Source organism: Sorex fumeus, unplaced genomic scaffold (assembly GCF_029834395.1).
Source record: "Sorex fumeus unplaced genomic scaffold, SorFum_2.1 ptg000037l, whole genome shotgun sequence".
NCBI classification, from domain to species: domain Eukaryota; kingdom Metazoa; phylum Chordata; class Mammalia; order Eulipotyphla; family Soricidae; genus Sorex; species Sorex fumeus.
Window position 1 is genome coordinate 29,711,333 of NW_026606094.1, and position 23,816 is coordinate 29,735,148.

The window sequence follows — 23,816 nt, forward strand, 5'->3', positions numbered from 1 at the left end:
GATCTTCTGATAAATTGCTATCAGTACTCATGGTCCCTTTTAGAAAAAAAATATTCATATAGCAATCTATATAAATGTCGATTTCATTTTTAACTTACTTAGAATTAATGTTACTTATCATACAGCTCTTTTCTTTATTTTCTTTTTTGTTAGTTTTGTTTTGGGGCCACAACCAGTGATGCTCAGGTCTTACTCCTGGCTCAAAACTCAGGGATTACTCCTAGCTTGGCTAGGGGACAATATGGGGTGTCAGGGATTAAACTTAGATTTACACATGCAAGAGAAGTGCCCTAACAATTGTGCTATCACTCCAGTCCCAATTTATTTTCTTTAAATAAATGCTATGTCATTTTCTGACTAGGCTATAATTTCTTTTCTTTGTTAACTGTAGCACTGTAGCACTGTCCTCCAATTGTTCATTGATTTGCTGGAGCGGGCACCAGTAACGTCTCCATTGTGAAACTTGTTACTATTTTTGGCAATTCCATTTTCAATATTTATGATACGATTTTATAATATTCTATATTACCTAGAACATGTTGTATATATACATTATGAAAAGGGTTATTGTTTTTACTTAAAAAATAGATGCCTTATGACTAAATTGAAAAAATTTAAATAAGACCAAATTCTAATTATTTTCTTATTCAACTTTTATTCTTCAAAGAAAGAAGTAAATACAAACTTCATCCATGGATGAGTGAAGGCTTTTGTGTGTAATGAGGGTCGTCTGTTGCTTGCCTTCTGTTACTCCCAACTGTACCCTGAACAGTTATGACCCTCATTGTGGGCAGAGTAATCATTCCTTCAGGCAGTTTGTGTTTTCATAGTAAAGACAAATTATTTTCCACCAAAATTGTTATTTAAACAAAAAAAAACTAAACTTCATGTTTAGAGTGACCGCTTAGGTTTCTGAATTGAGAAATGCCTCTTCATCCAAAAGATATCTCTGCATCAGGGATGGAATATTGCTACCTGCTAAACACCTGCATTAGTTGTAAAACTGACATTTTGTATTATCATAATCTCACTAGAACCTACTTGCCATCCAGCAATTACACTCAGTTGACTGCAGCCCTGACGCTCTCATATTTATTCATGAAACTGCTTTGGGTTACGTTGTCAACTTGTGCTATGAACAAAATGCTTTGACACAGTAAATAACTTTCAATCATGGACTGATTTTAAAGTTTACTTCTCACATCCTCCCATCTTCCACGCCTTCTTTTCTTGATTGCAGGAATATAATGTTTTAACTACTGAATACAATAAATTTATAACTTATGATATTGGATCAAATATCTAAAACATATGGGAAAACTGTGTCCCTAGTTTTATTTTTATTTCTTTAACTTTGTTCCTCAGTTCACAGCATGCCTTATACTAAAAGGAATCTGTTAGAGATGTTACCACTAGTTATTTACAGAGATAATCCTTCAAATACTATTTTTGAAATTAAATTTCCAAATGGAAATTTACATATTAAAAATGGTATGGACAGCTTAATTTTATTTACTTATCTCCTTTAAGAATATGTTATGATTTCAAAGAGTTGCAAAATGTGGCATATGTTAGAAACTTCAACTTAAGTGCATTTTTTCCACAGATCAAATTATAACATAAATTATACTATGGAAAATAATGGTGTTCTCCTGGGAAAAAGTTATAGAAATGAAGCTTTATTGTACACCTGAGGACACTTAAAATGATAATGTTGCTAATCTTTTTCTAGTCTTTATTATTTTGATACCAAAGTCACTGGTAAAGGTGTCTTAACATTTACATACCATTTACATTTACATGTCTTATTTTAATATTTCACTAAAATAAGATAGTGCTCTAGAGTACATTTCGGGGAGGTACTAGGCCATTGGACACAGCAGTGCCTGGGCAGAAGAGCCCAGGGCTTGCTCTAATAGTATTCTAACATGAGGATGTTCTACAGAAAGGTAAAATAGCCTTTCAGGATTAAATAGCTGCCTGCAGTGATGACATGATTTATCAGAACCTTTCTTAGACATCTTTCCAGTGTGACTGTATTTGGGATTTAATCACACGGGCAGAGGAGACTAGAGACAGGAAGGCTCAGATGGGCATGCACGGGCTGGTAAGTGCTGGTTTGAGCACTAGGCATAGCTGCTTCCTGTGTGCTGTACCTCCTGCCTACAGTTTCAATGTAGTGCTGGGGTGGGTGATAATATATACTATCCCATCTTTCCCAGGGGCTCTGCTGCTCAAATAGTAGACAGCACAGTGCAAACCACACTCTTGTTGCGCTAAGAACAAGAGAAGAGCAACAAGAAAAAGAAAAAAAAACAGCTTAGGAGCACAACCACCCATTTGTGATTAGTCATGAATTACACGTGTATTAAAATACTGAACAATGAAGAAAATCCCACAATGAACAAGGAATAACAAAGGAGCAAGATAAAAGCCACAGACATGAAACACAAAACTGCCCAATTTTGATCGACTACAAATTATAATTTTGAGTGTGGAGTAAAAGGTTGCTCCACCATTGTGTTCTTTAAATGGCCTGCAGTTAGTTTCATACTCATTGCTTATTATGGGTTACTGCTTCCTAATACTACTTGAAAGAAAAAATGGACTGTATGAGTTCTTTCATGAAGGAATTTCAGAGGAATTTTTGTTAGAAAGAGGTAATACCATAAGGCATATTATACCATATAGATTCCTGACATTTTTATGGTCTTGCACTTGAGCGATGTCTTATTGCAAAGGAATATGGACATGCTGTACCTCATAAATTGTTTATTTATAATAACCAAGGTTCAATGTGAAAAGAATAAAGTTTGAACAACTTTAGTCGTAATTCATCTTGGGTTCACACCAAAGGACAGACCCATGAAGAAAGACTTTCTGCCGCTTTCTATTTTCATCTACTAATTTGCTCCAGTTTCCAAGGCTACAGTTGGGGTTATATTCAAGAAATGACCCCCTGAATTGAGGATGATCTTGGGAGTAAGTCTGGCTTTAAAAAAGTGAGAAAAAAGATAAGGCCCTTGTTCCTTATTCAACAAGTCCATCGGCCTGATTAAAACTATTTTATATGATTCCAGAGTAAACTCATATATTTTGGGAAGCACTTTGTATTGCCTGGCATGGTATTAAAGAGAAGGACCATCATAGCCACCTATCTGCAAGTTATATAAACTTATTTTCTCCTTGTGGCTGGAAAACATACAGAATGAATCCCCCTTGGTCCTCTGGTGATTAAAATATTGAATCTGACTGAGTCTGTGATAAGAATGAGAATTACTGGCATGGTACGTAAGATATGTAGATCTTTCCTACCTATTTTATCTAGTTTGCCACTCTGTAGACTTGTACATAGGAATAATTTTCTGACTATAGAGAAAATTCACTGAAAATTTGACTAATGAAATAAACAACAACCTAAGCCTTTACCTCAAATGAGGGATAAAACAGGTATAGGCAAAACTTGGTCAGTGGAATTTAAAAGAAATTATTTACCCACAACATCAACAATTTTATCCATGGCCTGAAGATTCGGATATATGTTCTTCTTGATAAAAATAATAATAATGTCTATTTTCTTTGTAGATTATATAGTCAAGAGAAATCATATAACTTCTCATTCGAATGAGAACAATCTGGAGCGTGAAAGGGGAGCTATTAATAATGATGTCAGGACAACATGGAGCAGGACTATCCCAGGAAAACAAGTCTGCAGTCACTGAAGGTGTCTCTTGGTTAAGTAGGCCACCAACAAATGCTTTTTTTCATTGTATTAAAAATATGCTGAAGCACTGATACAATTACACACAGAAAAAAACTGGGAAGAGAGAGGAGCGGGTATCTAGGGAGGCAGGGAGAAGAGCAGTAAAGTTCTTTGGAATGAACTATTTTTCAGTGTTAGAAACGTGTGTATAGGCCAACAAGGGGCAGTTTAGCATCCACATAAAGACAATTCAATTATGATTGCAAAGAAAATAAAAGTTCCCCGCCCCCCCCATGAGATTTTTGGGGAAAAGATAGCAAAGGGAGAAATAAAACACACCCAGCATCCCATTCCGCAAAGGGGGAATACTTTCCTTCATTTCTGTTTTGAAGGAAGAAAGTAACAGAGCAGTAAGAAGTCAATTATCAATAGGGGCTTGATACATAAAGGGAAGCAGTGATGCTCAACAGCAAATCTTTGTTTGGCTGAGTGGAGGCAGATTCGCTGCAAACTTCTCATAATAACAGATGGTCATTGCTTAAATTTAACAACAACAACAAAAAACCCAGAAACCCTATGGCCAAAACTTCATTGGCAATTTTAGGGGGGGTCACGTTTCTTCACTTAGGTGCACAGGCTCTAGGTTTATAAAGGAATCAAACTGGAAATATTTTTTTTTTGCTTTGAACAGTTTCTCAATAAGGACTAAAGGGATTTAGGTTAATTAAAAGATATTTGACAGGTGACATTCTCCTGATCAAATTTGCACATGGGATGAGAAGCTATTGATCTAAGTATCTCAATATATTTAAACTATTTAATATGTGTACCGCACAATTTCTCATGCCAAAAGACTGGGTGCATTTGCTGAGTAGTGTACTGTTTTTGTTCATCCCTCAATTTCAAGGTAAGTTTTGTCTTGTAAGAATTTTCTCCTTGGGGCTGCCCACCAGGGTTCTAGATGCAGAATCAGAACTTCATGTGCTTATTAGATTGATGGGGAACTAGCATGTCCCACTTCTGAGCCCTCTGCCTGTGGCTGGAACCCACCTTGCCTGCTGACTGGGAAACTCTCCCTTCTCTTTTGTCAGTTAGTCCACCCCAAGAAACTCTCCCAAATATCAGAACTTTCTGATTTTCCTCTCAGAACAGGTCCCTGTCATGTTCTGTTTCATGTGGCTCTAGTATTCTATGGTTGTCTCCATTTGTTTAAAATCACAGTATTTCTTTTCCACCAGGAATACATCTTTATTAAGATGTCCTGTGTATGCACATTAAAATGTCAGCATAATCTAATTATGAGCCAAATGAGGCACAGCAGCATTTACATCACTTGATAAATTTCTATCATTTACAAGGGCTGGTGACTTGAATCCAAATATTTTTTGACAGTCTTGATATAACAAATATTCTACAGCTCTGTTCTGCAGAAACTTGTGGGTGGAGGTACATTCTTTTATTGGGTTATTGCAACCCAGTGTTGAATAAGAATGCACCAGAGTAAATGTCAAAGGACTTAGTTTAGACAGCCTTGGTTAGGATTCCCTTCTACATTTTCCTTTGTCCCACTGATTTCTCTCCCCCATGCCTCCCAGGAAAATTTGAGGACACAATTCTAAATGGAGCCTATCTAACTGTCATACATGTGATTTCGATGCAAAGCAAAGAAGTGGCACACAATCAAAAATTTTAATATAGGTCTTTTTTTTTTCTTGGATGCATACATTTGATTAGCATTGCATAAGAAAAAAAAACCTATTTGAAGATAAAAGACACACGAGACTTTTTCCTCCATTTAGTTAAAAAATTTTTTTTTGGTGGAGGAGACTGTTCTAAAAATTTAAATGAGAGAATGAAACATTTCCGTACTTGGAAACAGGAAATGCAGTGGTGGCAAATGACGGCTTTGTTTTTTCAAGACACAGGCACACCCACAGCAGAGAGAACTGATCTGCTATCCAGTTTAGGCAAAGTGACACCAGGCTTTTCTGGTTTCCTTAATCTTCAGATCTTCAGGGTAAAGCTTTTCTCACCTTGACATGATTTCTGTGTTTTGTTCACACTCCATTTAGTGTTATGAAATAACACGATAGCAAAGTGAAGGATGAGAAAGGAAATGAGTTCGTTCTCTTTCAGCTTCCTAAGAGTTGTGACCCTGAAAACATTATGGTGACCTTAAAAACATTAGTGAGAGCGGATGAAAACAAGAAGCGAGGACATGATTAGAGCAGCAGCAGCCATGGTATATGGGGGGTGCCGATGGGGGGCCAAATGGGACGTCTGGATGATGGTTGTTTGTGCGGCTGCTGAGGTGGAGAGATGGAGAGCTCCTGGAGGAAGTCTGAAAAAGAAAGTTATGAAGGTCAAGGCAGATTGGCTTGCTCAGTTTGTTATACGTTAGGAGCAGAAAGGTAATGAACAGAACAGCATCACGAGGAGATGGTGAAGAAACTAGCAGTCTTTTAGGTCCCACACAATGCCTGCTCAGAAACAAGAGCATGAAGGTACCAGATTATCCAAAGAAGACATTATAAACATTTCCTTTTCCTGAATCATCAAGTTTTGCATTTACTAGGTGATGGCAAAAGAATGAAGACGATGATAAAGAGAAAAAAACAGGAGGGTGCATTTCTTGATGCTCCCTAAATATGAGCAGAAACTTCAAGGAAGCAAGGATCTGAGGATATTCTTATCCGGCAATGTCATTTTTATTTCCCATCTTAGTGCTTCTGCATCTTGATCTTCACTTGTTTCCACTTAGTCTTATTTCCTTAGTTAACTTTGTAATAGCAGGACATATAACTCATATTTGGTAACTCTCACTGTGCTGAGAGTAAAGTGAATAAGTTAATAAATACTTGGCTATTGAAGCAGAAGAGGTATTAAGAGCTATGTGGAAATCTTTTTATTTTTCCAGTTTAATGAGCGTTAATACCCTATCTTATACAGCCAGAAATTCCCACTTTGTTCTTACTCTGTCACAGCAAAGAAATTTAAACTATACAATCCTATAAAGACATTTCTGTTGTTCATCTAGAAGAAGAAGAATGAAATACAGTAGCACTGACATAGCTGATTATTTGGAAAAAAGAAGTGGGGGGCGGGCGGTGTAGTTTTGATGAAAATGATTTCTTAGTGACCTGCTGTCCTATTTTAAAAACCAAAATCACTTTTATAAAGAGATGCAGAGATGGGGGAAAGGTATAATATCTACTTTTTCCCTGACCAGCTGGCTACATAATTCTTAGCTCCTAAGCCCATCAAAGAGTAAGCAGATTTGAGATCTTCTGAGACCACACACAATTACAAAACTTGCTATTCATGCTTCAGATGATAAAGCTGGAAAGAAGACACTAGAGAACCCAGAGACAAAGTAAATTCAGCAGTCTGTGTATGGGAGCACTGGGGACCAAACCCTTTTCACTAGAGTATGTTCCTTAATCATTTACTCAGGCTTATATTACAATGTATATTTCCTTCATTGATTGCATATTCATGTCATTGAGATTCCTGTACTCAAACATTCAGAAGATAATGGAAGGAGAAACCATGAATGTATATGCAATATTAAAAATGGCTGATTTCTAATATCTATAAAGTACAATGAAATAATTTTAGAAGCCCTTTAAGTAGGATACAAATACACACACCCTATTTTATTTTATGACTGAAATTTCAAACAGGTCCTCTTGTATTCCACAAGAGTCAGATTTGGGTAGAAATGATTGGTACCCTTTTCGCTGTTTCTGGAATCATAAAGTTCACAACAGAATTTTAAAGGAGATGGGTAGCATTTGCTTAGGGCCCTAAATTCTACAAGAACTGTGTTCAAGGCCTCTTAGTATAATCTAAGCATCACACTCACGATTAGATTAAACATGAAAATCCTAAACATTTCTTCTTATTTCATGACCTAAAACTAGCAACTACCTTAGTTACCCACATTCTCCAAAAATACATTCCTGATTTTTCTCAAAGACTGAGAAGGAAAGAAACCTAACAAAACAGCCACAGGAAATTAGAAGTCAAAATTAAAAACCAATAGGTATAAGCTGACTTTAAAAAAAGAATGGATTTTAATTTTATTAATTTATTGGGAGAGGGTATTTGGACCATACCCAGAGGTGCTCACTCAGGGGTTATTCCTGGCTCTGTACTCAGGGATTACACCTGTTGGTGCTCAGGGGACCATATACGATGCCTGGTGTGGGATGGAGGTTTGCTGGTGCAAGGCAAACACCTTAACCTCTGTATATCTCACCAGTTCTTAACTTTTTCTTATAAATATCTAGATCTGTTGCCCTTGCTTTTGAGACACTTTTGAACCTCAAAGCATAACATTTACATCAGGTTATTTTATCCTCCTGGCAGGACTTCTTTATATTATTAATGTACCCTCGTTTTATGTAGCTTTCACTTACGCCTACTTTCATAAATGGCTCTCGATTTCTCATAGAGCTCATAGGGATCAGGCTTCCTTGGATCAAAGGCCTCGGTTGAGTCAGGAAAGGAACTCCTGTGAAGGGCAGGAGGGAAGGGTAAGTTCTGCGGGATGACAGGAGCGGATAAACTTGTTTGAGGACTGCCTTGATTCTCCCATCGGTCCATTATCTGGAAAGACAAGAGAGAAAAATGAACAAAGATAAATTCTATCTTGCAAATTCCCTTACCACAAAGCATCACCTTTACATTTAAGGGATACTAGCTGGTCAACTTTCTTTTTTTTAAAAAAAAAAACATTAAAAACATTGGTATAAGTGAACTTGAGATTAAAAAAAAATCTATTTCTATAAGTAAGGTACCAGAGACTGTTACAGCACAATTGATGCCTGACTTTTGGCTGCTAACTTACAGAAACTTATTTATTATTAGTTGGTAATTTTGCAGATCACTGCATCTATTGTTTTCCCCATATAAAATAGATATAAGTAAGATAATCTAAGATAAAGTAGATACAGATATCTGTATCTTGAGATAATTCATATGTACGTGTGTAGGATTTCAGGGGTCTACGTGACCCCACTATATTACATTTGTGCCATGTATAAGATGATTTTCTGTAGTCTGTACACATTCCTCTGCTACCTATGCACATCTCAATAACTTCTTATTATTAGACATTCAGTCAGTTCCTTACAGCTCATAGTAATTATACAAAATCTAGGATTTATGAATTGTTCAAATCTTCTGTGGAGACTCATTTGCTGCTGATGTGGCAGTTTCTTTCGTAAAACGCTGCTGCTAGCTACCACTATCCATCATCAATGATCTATAGAACATCTCCCAAGTTACCCTGCTCTTTCACATACAATCTTCTTTGATTCTTGCCTGAGCCCAGGGCAGCGGGGGGAGGGGGGGTGGGCTGTGTGGGTTGGGGGAGAGGAGTAGAGACTAATATCCCTTTATATATGAGAAAGCCAGTTTGACCGAGAGCACTTAGTTGCATTGTTTAATTTCTCACTCAAACCCTTCTTCTCCTTTTCTGTTTTGAATAAAACATATTGCATATAAAAGTTAGACTAGGTTGTCCTCTTGCTTCAGATTCTGTTTGGGTCTGCATGGAGGCCAGGGTAAGAAGCACTGAGCTTCTTGGCGGGGTAGGAAAGTTCTTCATGATTCAGGTCCTGCTCTCCTTTCTAGTCCACTCCTGACCTCTCCTCTCATACCTAAGAAGCCATCAGTTGATACGCTGCTGCCTTTGCATGTTTATTTCTCCTTTTTCTGAAACATGTTCTCCTGTTACTCCCACACACCATCAACCTCCCTGTGATGCATCACACCCACTATAAATTATGACTCTATGATTACCTTCCTCTCTCCAAATAGATCTGTTGAGGACAGAAGTGCAAGGGGACACTACCTTTCTCATTGTATTGTCAACATATAGTATAAGTTTGAAAGATGTTAATTTGAATAAATGAACTCAGCAATAAAATATAAAATAAAATAAAGGCTCCTTTATTTTGGTCCTGGGTTTGAACTGGGTCAATGCAAGGCGTGTATTCAACCAATGACCTCTGTCCCCAGCACCTATTCTCCTTTATATTTATATTTTATATAAAGGTTTGATACACACTGTTTTGAGTTTGGCAGGAATGTAAGTTTTTGTTCTGCTCTTATTTACAGTTGGCAATATTGTCAGGGCTTTGCCACCATTCAGACCTATTAAAGGGAAATATTTGAAACCTGGAGGGGATGTGAGGTATCAAGTTCAGTGCACATCAGTGTATATCAAAGAAGTGTCTGTTACTCTTTCACCTACTTAAGACTGTGGTGAGCTTTGGGTTTTCCAGAAACTGGGAAAGGGATTGGATTCTGACTCTTAGCTCAATATGACCCATTCATATTCACATGTTTGTGCTTCCCCCAGTCCATATTTCATACACTGAGTTTCTAGTACCCAGTGATGGCATTGGAATGTGAGATTTGGATGGAGGTGATTAGGTCACAGGGGTAGAGTCTTCATGAATAGGATTAGTGCCTTTATAATAGAGACTCCAAAGACATTTTTTCCTCTGCCTGCAAGATTACATAAAAAAAGATGACTAGAAATGGGGCTATCACCAGATATTGGATATGCTGATGTCTTGATCTTAGATCTACTGCTCTCCAGAGGCATGATAAATTTCTGTTTACAAGACACCCCAACTAAAATATTTTGTTATAACAGTCTAAAGGAACTAAGTCAATAGATTTTTAAATTTTTCTATGTGGACACTGACCAAGGTTTTATATGAACAGGGGTTCTATAGCTAATGAGGATGAATGAAAAAGCCCTCATTGAAGTCAATTCTTCAATATTAAACACAATCTTTGGAGTACAGCGTTTCCAGAGCTCAGTGAAAACCCTGGGTTAGAAGTATTCTAAAACTCTACTGGGGGGGGTCATACATTTTGTAGCCTGAGGGCAATAATTAGAAAATTCATTGAACATTTTAGATGATTCTATGCTCAGTGGTCTTTTCCTCCCATTAATTAAAAATATTTAAGTGTATATTTCATTTAATGGAAAAATTCATAATTCATTTAATAGAAAAATTCAAAATTCAGGATTATTTTGTCATTCATAGTGTATTTGCTATAATGGTCAGGTGCACATTTGTGGCTAGATGTACTTTGTTTCTTATTTTTAACTGACTTTATGTTTCACATGTTTGCAGTTGATGTTCTCCCTTCTGTTTCATAAGATAACACATTAGAAACATGCTCTGAGCGACTACAGAATACTTCTTGTTACAGGGTTTCATCAAATTTCTATTTCTTTTTCCCATTGCCAGTGTAAGTTATCTAATACTCTCTTAGGTCTTGTATACACAATGCATATGTACTTACACATGTATATTTATATATTGTTCATCAGGTTACTTCAGGTAAAATACTAGTATTTATAAAAAAATGTTCTTAGAAGCACTGAACAAATATTGCTCTGGGTACTGTTTGGGAAAGTTTCTGTGGCAGATTGACAAATTCTACGATTTCTGGAGCACAGAGATGGGGAATTAGTGAAGGGTCCAGCTGATGCTTAGTAAAGCATTTACAGTATTTTGCTTTGACATTCATCAACCTCCAGTCACTCTCTCTGTTGGGTTTCACAAACGATTGTGGTGTAGAAAATCATTGTGATGATGGCACAACTGAAAAAGCAGATTCACAGCCTTACATCCTCTCCAACTTCAAACTGAGTTATTCATCAGCTCTTACTCAGACTATGGAGACAACTATGCCTGCCCTGAGATCAGCGGTCACCCTTTGTTTTCTGGGAGTAGTGTACTGATCTGACGGCACCTTTGAAAGGGTGCACTCGGTGCATTGCTCTGCATGTTCTGATGATTTTGTCAGTCAGTAGAACAGGAAGTGATACAGGATCTAAGAGGGAAGATCTCACTCAGGATAATATTTTCTCATCCTGACTAAGGATGACATCATTCCTCTTCAAAGGAGAGAGTACATAAATTTAGCTAATATGGGCATATAGTTACATAAGCTTAAATAAAGTTTTAAAAAAGTGTACTTCATAGAGTGATAAATGTAGAGAGTTGCAGGGAGTGTCAAATATTATTTTGTGCTTATAGACCACACCCAGTAGTTCTCAGGACTTAAGAACCCTAGTGATCCTAAGGGGACTATATGCAGTGTTGGGGAACAGAGCTGGATCACCTGCGTGCAAGAAAGCACCTTCACTATTATACTATCTTTCTGGTCCTAAGGAGTGACTACTTTTTGGAATTTTAATTTATATTTTTAAGCTCCATATGGAACTACACTGTTTTCAGCATCTTATATGAATTAACTCATAGATCCATGTTCACAACAGTTATATGAGAAGGACACTATTATCGCCCCCATTTTGATGATAGAGAGCTTGAAATCCTGAGGGCTTAAGCCGGTCAAGATTATCTAGAAAGTAAAAGCTGCAAAATTTAAACACAGATATCCTAACTTATTATACCATACTGTTTCTCATCATATTCTTCTCAATCTAGAGAGTTCCTAAAAGATGCAAAGAGGATAGTAGTCTGACAATACAATAATTTTACTCAGCATAGAACTTGGAAGTACAAGCTTAAACTTTTATATTAATAGATGATTCCAGGATCAATTATAAATTCAACTTTATGAACCATTTTTGGAATTATTGAGTTTGGATGTAATTATTATAATGACAGCAAATGCTGCCATTATACCAAATGACATAATTTGTGTAAATGTGGTACACACAGAAAAATCACTAGTTTGTATAATTGTAGCACCATGATGAGGTCACAAGATTCCTCATTAAATTCGATGAAGTGCTTATAATCACAGATCACAGAATCAATTTTTGGGGTAAAATGAAGAAATTATTTAGATTTTGATCAAGATAAAACACATTTAATTTATAATAATTTTAAAATACCTCCTTTCAAAATCACATGCAACACTAAATACTACACTAAATGCAAACAGGACCAGTTTTCTCATTTGGTAGTCTGTGAGCCAGAGAAGACAAATCCTAAACAAGGACACGCTTGCTTGGTGAAAATGTCCCACAGTTCTGACAACATTTATCTCACTTCAATAGTTCCTGGTCTTCTCAGCTTTCCTTGAGAGAAACTTGGAACTTGGGTTAATGAGGCTCAATAGTTTACCTTCAAACACCTAAAGCCATTTTCAAGGTATGTCATTTAATTAAGGCAGTTATTGTCCTTGAAGAATAATCTAAAGTAGGTATGAAGACATAGTACGGTGGATAAGGCATTTGCCCGGCAAACAGCCAACTGTGGTTTGATCCCTGACATTCCATATGGTCCCCTGAGCATAACCAGGAGTAATTCCTGAGTTCAGATCCAGGAGTAACCTTGGGCATTGCTTGATGCGGCCCCCAAACCAAAACCAAAACCAAAACCGAAAGTAAACAAAATTACATTATCTACAAAATGAGAAAATCAAGTAGAAAAATGTACTCTTAATAAAAGAAATAAGGACAGTATAAACTTAACTCAGTAATTCCCTAGGCCAGAGTAGGAGCTATTTTTGGCTAAGCTGAGCTGCTTAAAGGGAGTAGAAAGAGAAGTGTGTTGAAGATATGAACCTTTGAGGGTTTCTTGTCTATGGTCATATGTGTAGTTATGTGTATAAATTCAACTAATTAATTAATAAATTAAATTATATATAATTTAAAAACTTTGATTTCTTTGCTACTGTTTTCTTCTAGTCATGTACTTTAGACTTTCCAGTTAGTCTGGAGTAGTCTAACACACATAAAATAAGATCCCAGAAAGCGGGTCCTAGCTCTTGGGATTTGGGTGATTACTAGTTTCAGCTTAATGGCAAAGATAATCTTTATCTTTGAAACCAACTTGGTTAGCCTGGCTCACAAAAAGCCATCATCTCCTACACTGACATTAAAATTTCAGGATGATTCATAAAGGTTCTAGGACCAGAAAGATTAGGTGGTGATCAGTATCTGAAGAAGATTAAGAAGTACCACTTTGAATGGTTGCTAAGCTTGATGAAACACACACACACACACACACACACACACACACACACACACACACACACCGCACCACACCTGTGCGCACAGATATTTATCTCTTAGAAGGTTAACTATAACGATATATATGTACATATATATATATCATCCTAAGCATCTACTGGACCATATTTAAATTATAGTTCAGGATGTCAGACCTATAATTTTTATTGTTCTAAAAACTCCACATTATAAGGACCATAGTATTTCTGACAAGGAAAAACCAAAAGGTATTTAAATTTTTTTTAAGTACACAATGCTGAGTAATGTCAATACTCAATTCATTATCTATATATCTATTTATCTATAAACCTACATATCTTTAAAAGGCAGAATATTTTTATAGGAAAGTAAGATAAGATCTTGCATTTGGAAGAGAAATACAAGACAAAGGGACACAAAATTTATTCTTTTAACATCACAGAATCTCAGAAATAGAAAATTTTGAAGGAACCCAATTAAAATCTTACTTAATGGGATTGCATTACAACTAAAAATAAAGAAACAAGCATAATAATTCCAACTTACAGGCTTTGGAGTTTTCCATGGAGAAAAGAAACCTGTAATAAAAAAAACAATATTTGTTTTGTTTGGAAATACAACCCACTTCCACATCTGGGTGGCATGATACTAAGATAATTGCAAGCTATTTGAAAACTAGTTAATCAAAAGTAAGAACAGCAACACAAAATTCTACAAGGATGTATAGTTTTTTCCAATAATCTCATGGGAATTTAGAGCAGAGATTCTAGGAATATCTTCTTATTTAATAGAGGAAAATTCTGAATTGCAGAGAAGGTGCATAAGGTAACTACAGTGAAAGATCAGTCACTTTTATAAGACCTTAAGACAGAGTCATCCTTGGGGATTTTATTTATTTATTTTAATTATTTACTTTATTTAAAAATAATATATAAGACTATATAATATATTACTTATTAATATTATTAATATTAATTTTATTTATTTAGGAAAATAGATATATAGATAGATATTTTGATTCTTAAAGGTAAATACCTTTTCTGAGTGGGGAAAAAATCTGGACTCTATGGTTAAAAATGAAACAACAAGCCTGCATTGGTTCTTTTATTTTAAGCTTGCATTAGTTCTAAATGAAAGAAATTACACTATAAATCAGATTCTATTGTAACTTTTTATATGACTGCTCTTTCACTGCCGTCATCTCTGGAGACATTAAGTTTATTAATTTTCTATTCTAGTATCATTACAATGTTTTGCATGAAGAAGTACAAAATGTTTGTTTACTCAATACATCTTGCTTCATCAAATCATGTTTTAAATGCATTGAACCTTTCTGTAGCCACAAATGGTATAATCATTGGACTAATCCTGTTGTGACTGACTGGTAAGAGACACTTTAAAGGATAGATGAATTTCTTCCACTCTTTTATTATTTCCTCATATAAAATCATTAAAAATTAAAAAAAGTTATACTATGGCTGGAGAGATAGTATAGGGATTAAGGAACCCTGTGTTGCCTGTGGCTAATCCCAGTTCAAATCATCAGACCCCATATAGTTCCCTGAGCACTGCCGGGAGTGATCCTGGAGCACAGATCCAGGAATAAGACAGAGCACTTCTGGGTGCGGTTCCCAAACAAAAAAATAATAAAAACCAAGTTCAATAATAATGGGATGGGGGAGAGGGAAAGATTTGCTATTTGCTGGCCCCAGGAAGACAAAATCCATTTTAGAAATAGAAGCAAAATTACTTTTTTATATCCTAGCTTCCTTTTTTAAATATATATATTTTTTCTCCTGTTTATGTTATGTAATATAACATGTTATGTTATGTAACATGTAATATAACATATAATATAACATGTTATGTTATGTAACATAACATGTAATGTTATAAGTGAAATATTGAAGATCTACCATATACTAGGTTTATCATCTTTAAAACTGAGACTTGTATAAAATGGAAATAGTTGCAACCAATAGCCTATTTACAGGAATAACTATAGAAACTTTGATTCACGTGCTTAATACTTCAGGTATAAATACAAATTGTGCTTCAATGCATCATTGTAAATAACTGAAGATCATTTTATGGAAGAATAAAATTTTGTGATCCATCATATTTCTCAGCTTTATTTGGAATTCAGAAATAAAGTGTAATAAGCTCAAGGGTAATAAGAATCTTGTAAGATACATAGATTTAGCTTGCTTTTTATATACTATAAGTTCTTATCTCTCTTTATCATTAATGAAAAAATTCCTGCTCAATGTGTGATTTGTTTATAAGAAGTCTCAGGACCTCATCATGTATTTCCAGAAAATAGCTGAGAGTAAAATTTGGAGATAAATCTATTTCCTTGAATCATTCTGTTAAAAAAACAATAATTTAGTATATACAGTATACTCTATTTAATACATCAATATATTTAATATATCTCTATATAGAGTTATTTCTATGTTGACCTGTAATTATATAGTGAAAAAATGTAGTCTATTAACTAAGAACTATTTCCAGGTAAGGTACCATTTATGTTCTGTTTAGTGGGATTTCCAGGAACATTTCTTTTTTGGAGAAAAAAATATCACCGACACAATCTAACAATGCCAAAGTACTCAATTATTTTCTCTACTTGCTTGGTGTTATCTTGTTTGTGGAGTGCCAGAAGAGAATATGAGTATTTACTGGTTTACATTTGTTAGGTAGATGTACATTTCAGTACATAGCAGTTTCACAAAAAATGTATTGAAAGTGGTTTCTCTGTTATGGCACTCCGACCCCATGTAGGACATTATCTTAAAAGATGATTATTCCTTTCTTGGAAAATGGGCAACCATCTGACCCCTTGGCAGTAATGGTGCCAGTACTAAAATTGCATAAGTACACCATTGGTCAGATTCAGACAAGGGAGAGGGTTATGTAAGTGGAGTGCCTTTCATCAGAGGCACTTTGACATTCCATTCTTGGAAGACTATTTCATTCAGTGTAGCCTCAGACAACACCATGGCTCAAGACTCTTTTACTGCTTCCATTATGGCAATATCTAGACTTTGCCTAATGCACCACAAGTCTTCAGTCTCTGAAGAAATAACTACCCTTTCTGAATCATAAGAAGCTGCTTGGGGCTAGAGAGAGTACAGTGGGCAAGGTGCTTGCCTTGCACACAGCTGTAAGATTCAAACTCTTGCATACTATATGTACCCCTGAGCATCACTAGGACTGATCTCTTAGCACAGGACTAGAAGTAAGTCCTGAGTGCCACTGGGTATGGCCCCCAAACAAAACAAAATAACAACAAAAAACTGTTTAATCAATCAACATATTTTCAGCCTGGTAAACTGGTAACATATGCCCCTAAAGAATCATTCCTCATTTGCTCCTTCCGCTGGAATCTGAAGACCACCATTCTGCTTTCTATCTATATAAATATAAGTATTCTTGACATTGCATACAATTGAAATAATACAGAATCTGGTGACTACCTTATTTCTCAAAGAACAATATCCTCAAGATTTATTTATGTTGTAGCATGTATCAGAATTCCCTTTTAAAAGTGAAACAATATTCCATTGTGCATATACATCACCCTTTATTTATAGGCCTATTAGGATTGCTTATATATTTTGGGTTTTGTGCACAATGATGCCATAAATCTAGAAGAAGAAAGAAGGATAAAGAAGAAGGAGGAAGGGGAAGGAGAAGCAGGAGAAACAGAAGGAAAAGGAGAAGAAGGAGAAGAAAAAGGAGAAAGAGAAGAAGGGGAAGGAGGAGAAGGAAGAAGAGGAGGAGGAGGAGAAGGAAGAAGAGGAGGAGGAGCAGGTGGAAGAGGAGGAGAAGGGAAGGAGAAAGAGAAGGAGGAGGAGGAGGAGAAGAATGAGGAGGAGGAAGAGAAGGAGAAGGGGAAGGAGAAGAAGGAGAAGGTGAAGCTGGAAGGATAGTACAAAATAGGGCATTTTCCTTTCACGTGGCTGACCCAAGCTCAATTCCCAGCATCCCATATGGTCCCCTGAGCACCGCCAGGAGTAATTACTGAGTGCAAATCCAGGAGTAACCCCTGTGCATCACCGGTTGTGAACCAAAAAGCCAAAAAAAAGGAGAAGGAGAAAAAGGAGGAGGAGGAGGAGGAGGTGAAGGAGGAGGAGGAGAAGGAGAAGGAGAGGGAGAGGTAGAGGGAAAAGAAGAAGAAGAAGAAGAAGAAGAAGAAGAAGAAGAAGAAGAAGAAGAAGAAGAAGAAGAAGAAGAAGAAGAAGAAGAAGAAGAAGAAGAAAAAGGAGGAGGAGGAGGAGAAGGACAAGGAGAAGGACAAGGAGAAGGACAAGGAGAAGGACAAGGAGAAGAAGAGTAAATAATTTTTGGTAGAAGAAGTAGTATCATAATAGACTTTCTTAAAAATAAATAACAGATGATTATCTGTGCTCCTATGACAATGATCAATTATGATATAACCATTTCAATTAAGGAAGGTAGAAAACATGTGCTTTGGTTATTCTCAGTCTAGCCAATTAAGCAAAAAGATCAAGTTTTCTATGTGATTAGACTCAATGTAATTGAAAGAGTTACAGGAATAGAACTATCATAATGTGGGTTACATATATATATTTTAAAGGTATAGTTTTTTGGGGGTAGGGATGGATCTTCTAGGAATCTAGTTCATTCCAATGTTCAATTAACATTTTTTCCATTTTTTAAAAATTGAATCACAGTGATATACACATTTACAAAGTTGTTCATGATAGAATTTCACTCATATAATGTTCCAACACGGGTCTCCTCACCAGTGCACTTTCCCCACCGCCAATGGTCCCAGTCTCCCTCCTGCCCCAACCCCCACCGCTGTCCTATTTCCTGCTACTATTATGGCAGGCACTTTTCTTCTATATCTCTCTGTCTCTCTGTTTCTCTCTCTGGGCCTTGTGGTTTGCAATACAGATAATGAAAGACTATCAGGTATATCCCTTTACCTGTGCCCTTCACCCCACACACACACTTATGGCAAGCTTCCAACCATTGACCTGGTTTCCTGGCCTCTGCCTTCACCCTGGATATTACCCTAATTTTATGAGAGGATACATATATATATATTAGTATCATATATAATTTTTATATCCCACAAATGAATGCAGTCATTCTATACCTCTCCCTCTCCTTCTGACTAATTGCAGTCAACATGATACTCACCATGTCAATCCATTTATAAGCAAATTTCATGACTTCATTCTTCCTAACAACTATATAGTATTCCATTGTGTAGATGTATCATTGTTTCTTTATCCAGTCATCTGTTCTCTGACCCTCAGGTTGTTTCAGATATGGCTATCGTGAATAGTACTGCAATGAACATTGGAGTGTAGATGACGTTTCTGTTGTGTTTTTTTTGACCCCTGGGATACATTCCCAGGAGTGTTATTGCTGGGTCAAATAAGAGCTCAATTTCCAGTTTTTTGAGGATTTTCCAATTGTTTTTCAAAAAAGACTGAACCAGTTGGCATTTTGAAAAACACTGAATAAGTGTCCCTTTCTCCCTGCATCCACAACAGCACTGATTACTCTTGTCTTTTGGATGTGTGCCAGTCTCTGTGGTGTAAGATGATATTTCATTGTTGTTTTGATTTGAATCTCCCTGGTGATTAGTTATATAGAGCAGTTTTTCATGTACCTTTGGCCATTTGAATTTCTTCATTGAGGAAGTTTCTGTTCAATTTTTCTCCCCATTTTTAATGTGGTTTGATATTTTTTCTTGTACAGTTCTATCACTGCCCTGTATAACTTTGATATTAACCCTTTATCAGATGGGTATTGAGTATATAATTTTTCCCATTCTGTGGGCTGTCTTTCTATCTTAGAAACTTTTTCTTTTAAGTTGAAGAAACTTCTTAGTTTCATGTAATTCCTTTTGTTTATCTTTGCTTCCACTTGCTTGGTCAGTAATGTTTGATCTTTGAGGAAGCCTTGAACTGCAATGTCATGGAGGGTTTTGCCTAAGTTTTCTTCCATGTCCCTTGTGGATTCAGGTCTAATAATGAGGTCCAATTAACATTTTTTGGGGAGCAACCCAAGCAGTGTTCAGGAGTACCTAGATCCCTCTGCAGATTTTTAGTCAAGTGTGCTGTGTGTTGAATTCAGTAGCTAGAGAAAGTGATGATGCTCGGGACCTGAAGAGTCAGGGAAACCTGGGCCATGTTGACAGTGCTAGATGCTTCCGGACTGCATCTGGAGATGCTCAGGAACCATGTATGTGGTGCTGGAAATCAAAACCTGGTTGAGTACATGTGTGGAATATACGCTAATTGTTGTACTAACTTTCCACCATATCGAATAACAAGTTAAAAAATAAATTAATCCTAAACAATCAAAAAATATTTTATGATTCCTATTTATATAGTGTTTCTCTGACTGAATTCATTTTGGTATGAGCTAGACCAAAGCAAGAGAGGATCAGTCAGCGTGGACTTATTTTGGAGCTGTATCAGCACTCATCTTGATTGGGAATGGAATCAGGAGGTAGATAACTTATTCTTAAGACTGCTGTAGCTCTTTACAGAACCAAATGAATAAAAAATTAATCATGCAATTTGTAGCAACATGGATGGGACTAAAGAATAACATGCTAAGTTAAGTCTGTCAGAATAAAAGGGACAGATACAGAGTAATCTCTCTTATATGTGGGAGAGTGAGGTAGCAACAAAGATCCAAAGAAAACATAAGGGGGAACTGATCCATACAGTTGAGTTTGGGGGGTGAGAGGGAGGGGGGTTAGAGTCCTTGGAGAGGGAAATGAGTACATTGGTGATGAATGTGGTGTTCATGAGAAACCATTACTAATAGTATTAAAAACCAAAAAATTCAAATTAAAACTATTTTATATACCTTTAAAAATAATTATAGTTGCTTTTTGTTGTAGCTTATTTCTAGCTTCTATTTCTTGTATTGACATAAAAAATCAGTATATCAGTATATTATGATTCTCTTGGTGATTACATTTTTTAAAAAAATGAGTTAACACATATTTTTCATACCAATCATTTTACTGGTGTGTGTGTACAAAAGTGAACATATTTATTTAATATCTGCACTTCAAAGCATAAGGAGATGGGCAGTAAACAGAAGCACAGGGAAAATATATTTTACTCAAAAATTTCTAGAACTTGAAGAGAGAAGAGTGAAGGCACTGATTTCACACTAAAATTTTAATCCTCCAGAACAACTCAGTGTAATTTAAAATAAACTATAGGATATATTATTAGATAAAAATATAATATTTCAAGTTAAAATTGAATTTCAGATTAATATTTTTGAGGGGGGCACTCTCAAGCAGTGCTTGAAAACCCAGAAGCGACAATGCGAGGATCCAAGAATGTTGAACTGCTCAGACCTTGTGGTGCTGGGGACAACGAGGGCCATTCCTCCAATGCTTAAGGGCCTCCAGGGCTATGCCTTGTGATGTTCCAGAGACATGCTGTGCTGGGGATCAAACCTGATCAGGTGAACATGAGCTACTATATCATTATGTAGCATATGTATGTCCTTCACGATCACTATCACGACCATCCTGTTATTCGTCGATTGCCTCGAGCAGGCCCCAGTAACATCTCCTTTGTCCTAGCCCTGAGATGTTTAAAAAAGTACCAATTCAAGGCTCTTTTAGAGTTAGGAGAATGAGACCCATCATTGTTACTGGTATTTGGCATATTGGGTACGCCACGGGGAGTTTGCCAGACTCTGCCGCGTGGGCAGGTTACATTCGGTAGCCTGCCAGTTTGTCCAAAGTAAGAATGAGATAATAAGATGTCGCTTCCAGGAGCTGGGTTTTATAGTCTCTGAAATTTTATGTCCTTCACAGCGGGTAGGGCGTTCGCCTTACAAGCGGCCAACATGGCCGACCCGAGTTCGATTCCTCCGCCCCTCTCGGAGAGCCCGGCAAGCTACCGAGAGTATTCGATATGCCAGACACAGTAACAACAAAGTCTCCAATGGAGACGTTACTGGGCCCGCTCGAGCAAATCGACAATCAACGGGAGGGCTTTTACCTTTTACCTTTATGAATGAAAAATATATTACGTAGGACATACTTATGTTTAACTAAAGTTGTTAACTAAAGTTCAGTTTAACAGAAATTTCTATATTTTTATTTGCTATATCTGGGCATTCTTGTAAAGTGAAGACAACATGTATCCTGGATTACTGTAGGATAACATTGGTTTGTCCATTCTGCCTTGCTACAGGGAACTTGGGTTTATTGGGTTGCACCCATTCACAGTGCTCCTGAAACACTCCCATTCCTCTGTGTTTATCTGTAATTTATTTCTTTATGCTCTTCTTCCCCAACCAGTCAATCACCTTTATCTCCTAATCAGACTCTTTTAACTTGTAAATATTATTTTCTTCTTAATTCCTTTGCATAGTTAATTCAAAGCAATGTCCTTTTTGTATTGACACAGGAAGACAGTTAATGCTGTTTTTGTAACTTGGGAGTTAATTGACTCCGAATAATATTCACTCCTGGGCATCTGTTTTCTTGACTTAAACCTCAGTTGCTCTTACTTCCTAGCACCCCAAAAGCAGGGTCATGAAGAGGGACTGGATGGACCCATGGCAAGCTATGAGCAGTAGCATCGAAATAGACCAGGACAAAGTGCCATAATACTTAACTGTAAGTTAAGAACTTGGTCAAGGACAAATTCTGTCATGATCCAAGACGTAACAAGTACATTAGGTCCCTGGTAGCGTTAGGAAAGATTAATCTGGTCTGAGCACTGTAGCCTGAGAATAGATGTCCCCAGGAGAGCCACCCTACAAGCTTAATGTATCTCTTGCTGTGTCCATACAAAAAACTATTAAGAAGTAGAATTAAGATGTTAATTAAGATGTTTATTAAGTTGTTGGACTAAGGAGAGGAGAAACACACACTAGGTTGTATATTGCCCTTGAGTGGAGGGTCTTTCATATGTTGATTCTGCTACCTGACCTGGGTCTGGTTGCTACCCTCACATGCGGGGAGGTGGAGAGAGATGAGAGAGAGAGATGATCAAGGCCATGAGTCAGAGCGCAGAGAGTGGAGAGACGAGTGAGGGAGACAGAAGGAGATGGGAATGAGGGGCTTGGTGAGATTGGAGCAGGTGCATGGGGAGAATGAAACAAATGGCAACTGATCACCAACCAGCCTAGCCCTCGGTTCCTCTTTCTTTGCCCCAGGCATCAACTGTCCTGGGTGAGGAAGTGGTGCAAGACCACCAAACGCAGGTGGCGAGAGAGACCTATGGGATTCCGAGTTGTGAACACAGATTAATTCTTGAAAACAGACATATACTAATGCAATAATATTCATTAAAAATCAAGTATATTTTAATATTTCATTTATTTGTTTTAATTTCAGGAGTATTATTTTAGAGAAACCATACTATATTCTGTTTGATATGCAGATAATTGAATTGTGTTGGATCATATTTATCAGTAAATAAGTAGCCTTGACTAAGGTTTTGGCGATTTGAGCAATGTAGACCTCTGTGTTGCCAACATTAGAGTTCCAAGGGACCATTTTAGAATTGTTTGATGACTGGTAAACAACATTGCCTCATCCAAAGAGAAATGCGACATGGAGTGCCTCTTGACAGAACTTACTACTTTTAGTACATGAGAACCTCAATGAAAGAATATTAGTATATTTACAGTAGTTCCAAAGGAAAAGACGCCAGCTTAGGTTTATAAATTTTTTGGTAATATTTTTTTAAGGATTTATATTCATTTTTGCTCGAGCGGGCCCAGTAATGTCTCCATTGGAGATTTTGTTGTTACTGTGTCTGGCATATCGAATACATCACGGGTAGCTTGCCAGGCTCTGCCGTGCGGGCAAGATACTCTCGGTAGCTTGCCGGGCTCTCCGAGAGGGGCGGAAGAATCGAACTTGGGTCGGCCATGTTGGCTGCGTGCAAGGCAAACGCCCTACCCCTGTGCTATCGCTTCAGCTGGGCAACAGAATAATTTGATTTCTTAAAACCGTCAACATTTGAATAAAGGACTCAAATAAAACAAAGGCTGCCATGCTGAGAACATTGAGGTATGGAGACAACTCAAATGTCCAATGACAGGTAAAGAAGCCGTGGTAGACAGACACTGTAAAAT

General features: G+C 36.8%; 1 protein-coding gene across 11 annotated transcripts in view; it reads right to left on the reverse strand.

Annotated features, from left to right (window-relative positions):
• Nucleotides 1-23,816, reverse strand: part of MAGI2 (membrane associated guanylate kinase, WW and PDZ domain containing 2) — a 1,504,283-nt gene that overhangs the window by 173,691 nt on the left and 1,306,776 nt on the right. For 9 of the 11 annotated variants that reach the window (XM_056117966.1, XM_056117965.1, XM_056117957.1 and 6 more), the window contains 2 exons: nt 14,247-14,278; nt 8,125-8,314 (listed from right to left, as the gene is read on the reverse strand). In XM_056117966.1, the coding sequence (XP_055973941.1) occupies nt 8,125-8,314; nt 14,247-14,278 (222 nt within the window). The remainder of the gene's footprint in view (nt 1-8,124; nt 8,315-14,246; nt 14,279-23,816) is intronic. The other 2 variants (XM_056117960.1, XM_056117958.1) reach the window with 1 other exon arrangement.